The 12,088-nt window shown below is 42.1% G+C and overlaps 1 protein-coding gene and 1 pseudogene across 6 annotated transcripts in view; one reads left to right on the top strand and one right to left on the bottom strand.

The window, feature by feature from the left end:
* DNAAF9 (dynein axonemal assembly factor 9) overlaps nucleotides 1-12,088 on the bottom strand; it is a 134,334-nt gene that overhangs the window by 7,818 nt on the left and 114,428 nt on the right. For all 6 annotated transcript variants that reach the window (XM_012754833.2, XM_012754829.3, XM_012754830.3 and 3 more), the window contains exons 30-33: nucleotides 8,780-8,915; nucleotides 5,963-6,049; nucleotides 1,667-1,773; nucleotides 1,205-1,279 (exon numbers count right to left, since the gene is read on the bottom strand). In XM_012754833.2, coding sequence (XP_012610287.2) covers nucleotides 1,205-1,279; nucleotides 1,667-1,773; nucleotides 5,963-6,049; nucleotides 8,780-8,915 — 405 coding nt within the window. The remainder of the gene's footprint in view (nucleotides 1-1,204; nucleotides 1,280-1,666; nucleotides 1,774-5,962; nucleotides 6,050-8,779; nucleotides 8,916-12,088) is intronic.
* On the top strand, nucleotides 6,775-6,868 carry LOC142861462 (uncharacterized; annotated as a pseudogene).

Here is a 12,088-nt window from a genome sequence, read left to right as displayed (position 1 = left end):
ATATCCTACCCTTCCTCAATGTTGAGTTGGCCGACCCTTACTTGTTCTGAGGCCTTCCCTAACCCCCAGCCCAGCAGAGACTACCAGGATGCAAGGGCTCCAGAGTCTTGGGATGACAGACAGGCCTACTGGACAGAAGGGAGAAGGCAAGCGAAGGCTTAAAGACTTTGGTCAGAAATGGATCTGGAGGCCGGGCGCGGTGGCTCACGCCTGTAATCCTAGCTCTCTGGGAGGCCGAGGCGGGCGGATTGCTCGAGGTCAGGAGTTCGAAACCAGCCTGAGCAAGAGCGAGACCCCGTCTCTACTATAAATAGAAAGAAACTAATTGGCCAACTAATATATATAGAAAAATATTAGCCGAGCATGGTGGCACATGCCTGTAGTCCCAGCTACTTGGGAGGCTGAGGCAGCAGGATTGCTTGAGCCAGGAGTTTGAGGTTGCTGTGAGCTAGGCTGACGCCACGGCACTCACTCTAGCCTAGGCAACAAAGCGAGACTCTGTCTCAAAAAAAAAAAAAAAAAAAAAAAAGAAATGGATCTGGAGAGCTCAGCATAGGGGCAGCAACTGGAGGGGTGGGGTGTGATTCTTTGGAAGTGTGAGGAGGGCCCCTGAGCAGGTCATTCAGCGGAGGAGGGCAGATCCTTCACCATGAAGCAGAAGAACCTGAAGAAAGTGGGCCCCTGGGGCACGGGGTGATGGATGAGCCTGGTGTAAGGCCAGAGGGAGGGTTTTTTTTTTTTTTTGAGACAGAAAAAAAAAACAACTCGCTTTGTTGCCCTGGCTAGAGTGAGTGCCGTGGTGTCAGCCTAGCTCACAGCAACCTCGAACTCCTGGGCTCAAGCAATTCTCCTGCCTCAGCCTCCCAAGTAGTTGGGACTACAGGCATGCACCACCATGCCTAGCTGATTTTTTCTATATGTATTAGTTGGCCAATTAATTTCTTTCTATTTATAGTAGAGATGGGGTCTCGCTCTTGCCCAGGCTGGTTTCGAACTCCTGACCTTGAGCAATCCACCCGACTCGGCCTCCCAGAGTGCTAGGATTACAGGCGTGAGCCACGGCGCCCGGCCAGCCGGGAGGGATTTTGAGAGAGCGTTTGAGAGGCATAGGTGGTCTACAGAGCGCCAGCAGAGGCCATGAACTCACATCATGAGATGCAAGCACTTCATGGTGTAGGACCTCCAAATCCAACCTCCTACTTACCTGAAAACTTGACTTTGCCCAGGATGTGGTAGATGTTTCCAGAGAAGGGACTTGGCTTGATGGAGGACTGAATTGCTGATGGAGGAAGAGAACAGGGCTGTCACTCACCTGGGCAGAAGCCAAGTTAGGGTAGCATAGCTGGGAGGTTTAGAGACTAGGAAAGGGTCCTTTCCAGCAGGGTCCAGGATTCGCAGGTTCCACCCCTCCCCCCCTGTTGCTCCCCAGTGGCTCTGCCACTGTTCCCAGGGGTGGAAAAACTCTTTCAATGGTGTGGAGATCAAATTTTGTGGCTACCCACAATCAGAGGTAGGAGACTAGTGATTCCTCAAATCCCTCTGCTTGCTTTTGGTCCCAAATGGTAAGGAAAAGAGCACACGGAATACTAACATGGTAACAGGAAGCAGGCACAGCTCTGGGGCACTCTTTTACCAGTGTCTGGGACATGTCCCAGCCAAGGCTCACCTTTACACCTGGCCACAAAGCGAGTCTTTTCCAATGGACGGCCAAACCATACGCAGATCTGAACCATTAGTGGAAACACTGATCCAGAATCAAATTTACCTTCATACCTTAAAAGGTTTAAAAAATTGTAAGTACAAATAATTTTGGCTTTGAGTGTTATTATACACTACTTTGGGATGAACTTACATGTCATTTATCCTAAAATAATTAAATCCCCCCTTGCTTACATGCCATAATTGCATAGAAAACACTCGTGTATACATCTTAAAATTGGGAAGTATGACTATTTATTTAGAGCAGGGGCTTTGTCAGGATGGAGGTTTTACCTCCTTAGACTAGCAGTTCCTTGAAGTCAAAGACCACATAAACCTCTAAAGCCTGTCAGTGGCCATCTGAGGTTGGAGGTCATTCCTGGGACAGTGGGGGCTCTTACTCAGGATCCCCTCACACTCCCTTGGGGCTCCAACTATGTCCCACTATCTGGATGTATCTCAATAGAAGGGACTGTTAAAGGTTTGAGGCATCTCTGCTCTATTTTTTCAGTTTTCAGTTCAGCAAACTGTTGGCCTCAGATTCATTTAGAAGATGTTTATATACTTAACTTTCCTTAAAACTTAACTTTCTATTATGGAAATTTTCAAACACATGCAAAGGTAGAAGGGTAGTATAATGAACTCCCAAGTACCCATAACCCAGCTTCCACAGTTATGGAATGGTCATTCCTTCTTTTGAATTTTTTTTTTTTTTTTTAATTGACAGAGTCTCACTCTGTTGCCCAGGCTAGAGTGAGTGCCGTGGCATCAGCCTAGCTCATACTAACCTCAAACTCCTGGGCTCAAGCAATCCTGCTGCCTCAGCCTCCCAAGTAGCTGGGACTATAGTCATGTGCCACCATGCCCGGCTAATTTTTTGTATATATATATTTTAGTTGGTCAATTAATTTCTTTCTATTTTTTTTGGTAGAGATGAGGTCTCACTCAGGCTGGTTTTGAACTCCAGACCTCCAGCGATCTGCCTGCCTCAGCCTCCCAGAGTGCTAGGATTACAGCTGTGAGCCACCACGCCCAGCCTTGAATTGTTTTTATCTATTTATTTGAGACAAAGAGTCTCACTCTTTTGCCCGGGCGAGAGTGCCGAGAGTGCCATGGAATCAGCCTAGCTCACAGCAACCTCCAACTCCTGGGCTCAAGCAATCCTCCTGCCTCAGCCTCCCAGGTAGCTGGGACTATAGGCACGTGCCACTGTGTCCAGCTAATTTTTTTTTTCTATTTTTAGTTGTTTGGCTAATTTCTTTCTATTTTTAGTAGAGATAGGGTCTCACTCTTGCTCAGGCTGGTGCTGAACCCGAGCTTAAGCAATCCTCCTGCCTTGGCCTCCCAGAGTGCTAGGATTACAGGCATGAGCCACCCCGCCCAGACTGAATTATTTTTTTTTGAGATGAATCCCATAATTGGAATCACTCTAGGAAAGGGTATAACCATTTCATGGGTAATAATTTACACCTCCCACGGCAGCACATGAGTATACCAGTTTCATAACAATTTTCCCAGCAATGAATATTATAGATAGATATTTTTGGTTGAATTTAGTAGCTGTCATAAAAACAAGGTACCATTTTATGTCTCTGAATATTACTGACATTGAATTCTGTTTCCATGATTGCTATCTATACTTGTTCTTTTTAAAAAGTTATTTCATTTTTAAGAGACAGGGTGTTGCTCTGTAACCCAGGCTGGAGTGCAGTGGTGTGATAATAGTTCACTACAACCTTGAACTCCTGGGCGCAAGCTCCCACCTCAGCCTCCTGAGTAGCTGGGACTATAAGCATGTGCCACCATATAGAGCTGGTGTTTTTATTTTTTGCAGAGACAAGATCTCACTGTTTCTCAGGCTGCCCTCAAGCGATTCTCCCACCTGGGCCTCCCAAAGTGCTGGAATTATAGGTGTGAGCTACCACGCCCCACCTCTTTGTGATTTCTTTAAAGTAAGGTGGTGGCATGACATTTTTGCAAGATTGCCATGTCCCTTCCCTACCCAAACAAGTCATTTGGAGACTTCGGGCTTCTCTGGCTTCTGTGGTGTCTGAATCCTTAAGGGAATCTTCAGGGGCTAAGGGAAGAGAGCAAAGTTTTTGCCCAGACTAGATAACAAATTGTTCTACCCAAAAAGGTGGGAATGGGGTCCATGAGAACAGAGTGCTGTGAGAGGGAAACAGCAGAAGATGCATGCATGGCACACAGCTGAGCGCATAGTGGATCTATATACAGCCCATTCACTCTGAGGGGGTGGTCCTAACCTACTCAGGAAGGGAGTAATGTATACGCATGAGTGGGAGACTGATGACTACCATCTTGTTAAAAGATGAAATTACCCAGTTTCTAGAAATGGACTTAGGAGAGAGGGCCTGAAGGATGATTTTGAGGTCCCTCCATCTCTGACTCTCTATAAGGACTGATCTTCCTGATAAGGGAAAGGTTTCAGACTCTAGATTCACAGTCTTCTTTTTTTTTTTGAGACAGAGTCTCACTTTGCTGCCTAGGCTAGAGTGAGTGCTGTGGCATCAGCCTAGCTCACAGCAACCTCAAATTCCTGGACTCAAGCAATCCTACTGCCTCAGCCTCCCAAGTAGCTGGGCCTATAAGCATGCACCACCATGCTCGGCTAATTTTTTCTATATATATTAGTTGGCCAATTAATTTCTTTCTATTTATAGTAGAGACGGGGTCTGGCTCTTGCTCAGGCTGGTTTCGAACTCCTAACCTCGAACAATCCGCCCACCTCAGCCTCCCAGAGGGCTAGGATTACAGGTGTGCATCTGCCTCCAGATAAGTCTGTGCCCTGGGCTAGGCTTATGTACCATGCCCAGCATGAGTCAGTAGGGACTGGAGAACGGGGCTGCTACAGGTGCCCGGGGTGACTGTGGGAACTTCAGGACCAGGCCCAGGGGTTCAAGCAGCAAGAGAGTCAGTAGCTGCAGCCACGGGAAAGAGGCTCCATTTGTTTCTTTTCAGCTAAAGTATAATTACCTTGTTCAGGTATAAGGAATGACCCACTTACCCACTGTTTAATTAAGTATAATGTGACTCAAATCGGAGAATCTTTCTAAGAATATACCTGAAAACCTTCAATTTTACATACTGACATTCTGGGTTTTTTCGTTTTGTTTTATTTTTTATGGCATAGTATGACCAATTGGTGATGTAAGGGGTGGTGTGGAGGATGTAGAGAGGTGCCTGGGAGAAATGAATAAGGATAACAAAGACAATCCAGATAAACAGGAGAGATTAATTCTGGCCAAGCTTTAACCATTGCCTTTACCAAAACCTTTAACAGAGCAGAAACTAACTGTCCATTCTACACAGGGACAAGTGCAGCCCGCAGTTAAGAGAACAGGCTCTGGAGCCATTCAACCTGAGCTTGAACTGCAGCTCTTTCATTTACTGCCTGAAAACTGCGCAAGTCATTAACTCCTTGTTACCTCTGGTACCTTATCTATAAAATAAGAAAAATAATGGAATCCACCTCACAGACTAGGTGTAACAGTTAAATAACACAAGCAAGGCTCTTAGAACAGCACTGTCTGACAGAACTTCCTGGGGTGATGGAAATGTTCTGGATCTGTACTGTCCAACATGGTAGCTGCTAGCCACAGGTAGCTGTGCAGACTGAATTCTAAATTTTACTTGATTTTTATTAATTTACATTCACAGTTCATGAAACAGCCACATGTGGTTGGTGGCTACCATGCGCAGAGTGCAGTCTTAGAACAATGCCTAGTGCACACAGTGAAGAGCTCAAGCACGCTGGTATTGGTATGACTGCAGTGGACTTGGCACATTCTCTCCTTTTTCTTCTCCTCTCTGGAGAGGTTCACGGGCTGTGTGGCAGCCTACAGAGAACATTCCCTGGGTCACATTAGCAGGGAACCTACCTGCCAGATGGGAACCCTAGAGGACTGACTGTGTTCTCAGGAGTGACTCTCACCTGAGAAGGTTATGGCTCCTCAGTTCCATGCCAGCCACCTCACCCTCACTAGGGGGTAGGAAACACAGGATACTATTGTGCTCGGTGCCCTAAATCTCAACATCCACGGAGGCTCCCAATTTGGAGCCCAAGATGTGGAGTACTGGGCTTGTGGCAGGGCCAGCAGTTATTGGGACATGGCAGGCCATTCCAGCTGCCATGTGTTACCCTGGTAGAGCACATGTGGTATTTTCACTTTTTTTTTTTTCTGTAAATAAATAAATCACTGGGTTTACAAAGAAATCTTAGCTACTTTTCAATGATGATACTTGCCAGCCAGGGTACATTAAATATCGAGATCGCAGCATCTGAGGACTTGAAAAACTGTTTTCTGAGAGAATCAGCTCAATGTCTTCATTCCTTTGAAAATACAGGAAAGACTCAGGTTAATCAGGACTGTCAATCTTACTGCATATTGTGCTTCCTCCTTCCCCCATACACACGCACAAGCACACAAGCATGCATTTATTTCTTAGCAAACCATTTGAAAGTTAGTTGAATGCATCATGATTATTTCACCCCTAAATACTTCAGTATGCATCTCCTAAGAACCAGGACATTCTTTTACAGAACCACAAAACTGTTAACATACCCAAGGAATACTATGGACAAGCAGCACTGGAATCATGTCTTAGAACTGTAGAACCCCAGACCCCACCCCAGGCCTACTAAATCAGAAACTAATTTTAACAAGATCCCCAAGAGATTCATTGGAGAAGCACAGATATACATCCATTTTCAAACTTTCCCTTTTTTGTGGGGGAGGGCCCGTAATCCAATCAAGGATCACTCATTACATTTAGCAGATTGCTTGAGGTCAGGAGTTTGAAATCAGCTTGAGCAAGAGCGAGACCCCATCTCTACTATAAATAGAAAGAAATTAATTGGCCAACTAATACATATAGAAAAAATTAGCTGGGCATGGTGGCGCATGCCTGTAGTCTCAGTTACTCGGGAGGCTGAGGCAGGATTGCTTGAGCCTAGGAGTTTGAGGTTGCTGTGAGCTAGGCTGATGCCACGGCACTCACTCTAGCCTGGGCAACAAAGTGAAACTCAGTTTAAAAAAAAAAAAAATTATAACCTCTGTGCTTGCTTTGGTAGCACATATACTAAAATTGATATGATACAGAGAAGATTAGCATGGCTCCTAAAATTTTTTTTAAAAATTACAATCTTTATTATTTCTTAATCTGGAACAATTTCTCCATCTTTTTGTTTGTTTCTCATGGTGTTGATATTATTGAAGATACAGGTCAGCTGTCTTGTGTCCCACAGCTTGGATTTGTCTGATTGTTTCCTCATGATTAGATTCAAGTTAAATATTTTTGGAGATTAATACCCAGATGATGATGTGTCCTTCCCATTACATCAAGGAGGCACACCGTATCATTTTGTCCCATTACTGGTCATATTTAAGCAGTCTGCGGAGTGATAATTTATACACTAGCAGACTAGTGAACATCTTTTTTCCTCAACAATCTTTCACCCACAGCTTTTAGCATTCATTGATATCCCTCTCTAAATTAAGTATTGTATTAGATTGAAAGTTACAAAATGAAGATGTTCTAGTTCTATCAATACTTATTTGGCATTCTTCTGTAAAGTAACACTTTGCTGTCCTGTCCCTCTTCCCTTTTTATATCACTGTAGAGTCACATTTTTTTCATATGTCATAATCCATTATTATTATTGTTCTTTCTTATGCTCAAATTGTCCCAGATTTGACTAGTAGGAACTTCTCTTGCTAGTCCCATATCCTTTTGACACACTTCCACTGGTCTTTGGTACTTCCCTTGCTTTACCGGCATAAAAAGGACCAGGCTCACCTTGTACTTTCTCTGCATTAAACATGTAATAAGTTAATTCTCCAAGGAGTCCTAATACCTTGTACTGGGGATTGGTACTTAGAGACAAAGGGATGTTTACAGCTACTGTGGTATTATTATTCTGTTCCCTTTCAAAGGAAAGAGCAATTCTAAAAAAGTAATGAATTTATATTGAGTCTCCAGTTTAAATCAATTTGAAGGGTTTTTCTTCACCTTTCCCCTTTTATATTTACAATCTTTCTTCAATCAGTGATGTTGTTTGGAATCAGGGTTCTAACAGAGGATTATGTTGAAAAGTTACTTGAATAAATCACTTTTTTGTGTGTGGTTGTTATATTACTCTGATATGCAGATTCATTTTTTTGGTTTGTATTTAATTTTGTTTCTTCTCTCCTTGTTGATTTAATTTTTAAATACATAAAACATTTGCATGGTTCCAAAGCCAAAAATATATAAAAAGGTATACCATCCTTTATTTTTGGGACAGAGTCTTGCTTTGTTGCCCAGGCTAGAGTGAGTGCCATGGCATCAGCCTAGCTCACAGCAACCTCAAACTCCTGGGTTCAAGCAATCCTCCTGCCTCAGCCTCCCAAGTAGCTGGGACTACAGGCATGCGTCACCATGCCCGGCTAAATTTTTTAATTTTATTTATATATATGTATTAGTTGGCCAATTAATTTCTTTCTATTTATAATAGAGATGGGGTCTCGCTCTTGCTCAGGCTGGTTTCGAACTCCTGACCTCAAGCAATCCTCCCGCCTCGGCCTCCCAGAGTGCTAGGATTACACGTGCGAGCCACTGCACCCGGCTACAATCCTTTAGTATTCTAAATGAGCAAACAAAATTGCTACACTGCCAGGTGTTTTCTCTTTGTACACACACACACACACACACACACGAAGACACTAATTCTCTTTTTTAGTTTGTAAATTGAACCCAAGTCCATGAAATAACGGAATAAATTATGTATGTTCTCTATGCCATTTCTCTCACATCTTATACAAGGAACATTAAGAAAGTCTTGATTTCCATCATTCAGTGGATGAGAATGTGAATGCATCAAAACAAAATGCCTCAAAATAACACAGGACACTGACACATGGGGTAGTCTTGGTGTTTTTACAGAGCAAAAAAAGCACTTCAAAAACTGACTTCTCTAAATATTTAGGTCTTAGATACAGCAGAAAGACCCCATGAGCCATAGACAGAATGTTGTATGTGAGAAAGTGGCTGGTCCTGTGGAGTGGAGTCCCTAGAAGTTTACCTGGTGACAATCCCATTTTCTGCAAGAATGAAGGCTGCAGTAGGATTGGCAGCCCTGATGAGGCTCTGCAGCTGAACAAGGACAGGGTGCCGCTGCTCCATGGTGTGACTGGTAAACACCACATTACTCACCAGGCCTGGGGAACAAAACCAAGAACAGTTCAGCCTTGAGAGCCCTGGCTGTGGTTGAGGGCTCACACAAACATGGGCCTTTACTCCTTTCCCTAATCAGTCCTTCCAGGAGACTCCTGGTATAGACACCCCTGGGCCCCAACACTGAACACAAAGCCATCATTCTCTTACTCTTTCCCAGCTCTGCCACCTCTTGGAGTGAATGGCTTCAAGCCTGTAGCTGCCTCACTTTCTAACCTCCTCTATCTTCTTAATTCTGAATTCTGGCTGATACCCGGAGTTCTAGATCAAAGGGCCATTCCACATCCCCTATATTTAACCTCATTAGGAACTGGGTGCCATTCACCTTCCCCGGTTCAACCACAGACATTTACCAAGCACTAACCATGTGTCAGGCGCTAACCATTATATTCTCAAAGATCACTCAGCTAAGGAGTCTCATAATCCAAGAAAAGTGCTAACAGATTTTACATAGTAACATGGTAAGAAAGGGTGACCTATGTAAGAGGCTATGGAGTGGGCCATGATCACTCCCAACTTTTTGTGAAAATACAGAAGTAAAATTCACAGGACTACAGAGAATTTGGAAATTAGGAAAGTTGCCACACCTTACCACCCCCCAAAAATGATAATATCTCTTCCATATTCATTCCTATTTTTATATAGTTATAATCATAGCATATATACCATTTCTGCTATAAGATCATTTGCATTTTTGTTATTCAGTAATTTCTATTTACTTCTTAATACTGTGGAAAATTTCAAACAAATACAAAAAGGAAAAACAGAATGAACTCCCTGGCTTCAGGAATTATCAACACTCGGCTGAATGTATTTCATCTATAAAAACCTTAGCCCTTCCGCTCTCCCCCACTGGATGTCTTTGAAGCCAATCCAAGATAACATCCAATTATTTCTTACAAAAATATTTTAGTATATATCTTCATAATATAAGGACTCTTTAAGAAATTAATGATTAATAATAAATTCCTTAATACAAAAAAAAAAAAATCCAGCCCAGCTATAAGTGGTGGCTCAAGCTAAAGTCCCAGTTACAAAGGAAACTGAGGCAGGAAGATCACCTGAGCCCAGAAGTTTGAGGCTGCAGTGAGCTATGGTCTCACCACTGCACTCTGACCTGGGTGACAGAACAAGACCCCGTCTCAAAAAAAAAAGTTCCAACCCATGCTCAAATTTCTGTGTCTCATAAATATTTTCTTAGAGTTAAGTTCTTTTGAACCAGGAACCAAAGTCCACACATTACATTTCATTGATACATCTCATAATTCTTTCAGTCTATGGTTTCTTCTTATTTCGTTATAATTCATTTATTTAAAAATTACATCCTGTAGATTTCTGCCAGTCTGGATTTTGCTGTTCAAACACTTATAGTGCTGTTTAACATGAGTAGCAAGATGTGGAGGCTTGATCAGCAAGACTGTTTTATGAATTCAATCTTTTTTATTATTTACTAGTTTTTAAAAAATGCTTGTTCTTTTTCTAAATTCTTAAGTATTTGTTGTTTAGAAACATAGTAACTTAAAGGTATATAGGTATATGTTTTCCTTTGGATTATTTGGTACAAAAATACACATGACAGGTTATAGATAGTATTCTTTACTATTAGAAATGGCCCTTTTAAAATTTTCCTTTTTTTTTTTTTTTTTTGAGACAGTCTCGCTTTGCTGCCCAGGCTAGAGTGAGTGCCGTGGCGTCAGCCTAGCTCACAGCAACCTCAAACTTCTGGGCTCAAGCAATCCTCCTGCCTCAGCCTCCCGACTAGCTGGGACTACAGGCATGTGCCACCATGCCCAGCTTATTTTTTCTGTATATATTAGTTGGCCAATTAACTTCTTTCTATTTATAGTAGAGACGGGTCTCGCTCTTGCTCAGGCTGGTTTCGAACTCCTGACCTCGAGCTATCCGCCCGCCTAGGCCTCCCAGAGTGCTAGGATTACAGGTGTGAGCCACCACGCCTGGCCCCAATTTTTTTCTTAAATCTGCCCTGCTACTATTAATACTGTTTCCTTTCCTTTGTTTAGATTTTTCTGTTATGTCTTCGCTCATTCATCATCCTCCTCTAGATGTTTCTCTCATATAAGGCACATATAATGAGGATTAATTCTTAGTTTAATCTGACAGATTTTTCTTTTTAATGGATATTTATCCCATTTACACTTATGAACACCTTGATTATGTCATCTTGTTTATGTTGGATTCTGTTTTTAGCTGCCTTTTTAATTTTATCTTTAGCAATATGTTCTCTGCATTCTTTGTTTTCTGTTTTCTTTACAATAAGTAGTAAGTTTACAGTCTGGTTTTAGTTTTTAAATAGCTGTCCTTTATCATCATCTTCTTTTTTTGTTTTTAGAGACAGGGTCTCTTGCTCTGTCGCCGAGGCTGGAGTGTGGTGGCATGATCAGTGACCATAACTTATTGTAACCACTAATTCCTGGGCTCAAGTGTTCCTCCTGCTTTGGCCTCCCAAAGTGTTAGGATTACAGGTAGGAGCCACCTCACCTGGCCTATCTTCTTTTTATAATATATCTAAACCACTGTTTCTTATAATGCCACCTTTACACAATGTCTGCTGACTCTGTATATGAGAGACAGAGATGTCAGCATACCTTACATTCTTCTCACTTCTCCACCATCATGTTTTGGTGGGTTACCTTAAGATTTTTAGTTCCTCTAGTGATTACTTTTGTATCTTTAAAGAGTATAATTAACCATTTGTATCTTGAATAAATAGCTTAAAACTTTACCAATCTCCCACTCTGAAAGATGTAAAGATAGTATCTCTCCCTTGCTGCCTCCTTTTTGTTAAATATAGTTTCATACCTAGGTTTTCAAAATTTATATTCTATTTTTGAATAGAATTCTCACAGCTGTTCTTTACAATATTCTGCGTGAAGAACACAAACAAAAAAGAACTCTCACCGCTGTTATTAATTCTATACTTAAAAAGATTCAATGCTCATTACTAACCCTTTTACTAATAGAGACTAGGCTTACAAATGATTAATTCCTCAGTAAATATCTCTAAATCATGGGGACTTCTGCTTTCCCAAGTGACTTTATAATTGTACAATCCTGAATAATGACTATTCAGTATAGCAGACTCTCTGCACTGGTATTACTTACTTTAGTCAAGTGTTAAAAATTAGATGCATTTAGT

The sequence above is a fragment of the Microcebus murinus genome, chromosome 16 (assembly GCF_040939455.1).
Source record: "Microcebus murinus isolate Inina chromosome 16, M.murinus_Inina_mat1.0, whole genome shotgun sequence".
Taxonomy (NCBI): Eukaryota; Metazoa; Chordata; class Mammalia; order Primates; family Cheirogaleidae; genus Microcebus; species Microcebus murinus.
This window is presented reverse-complemented; position numbering and strand designations above follow the sequence as displayed.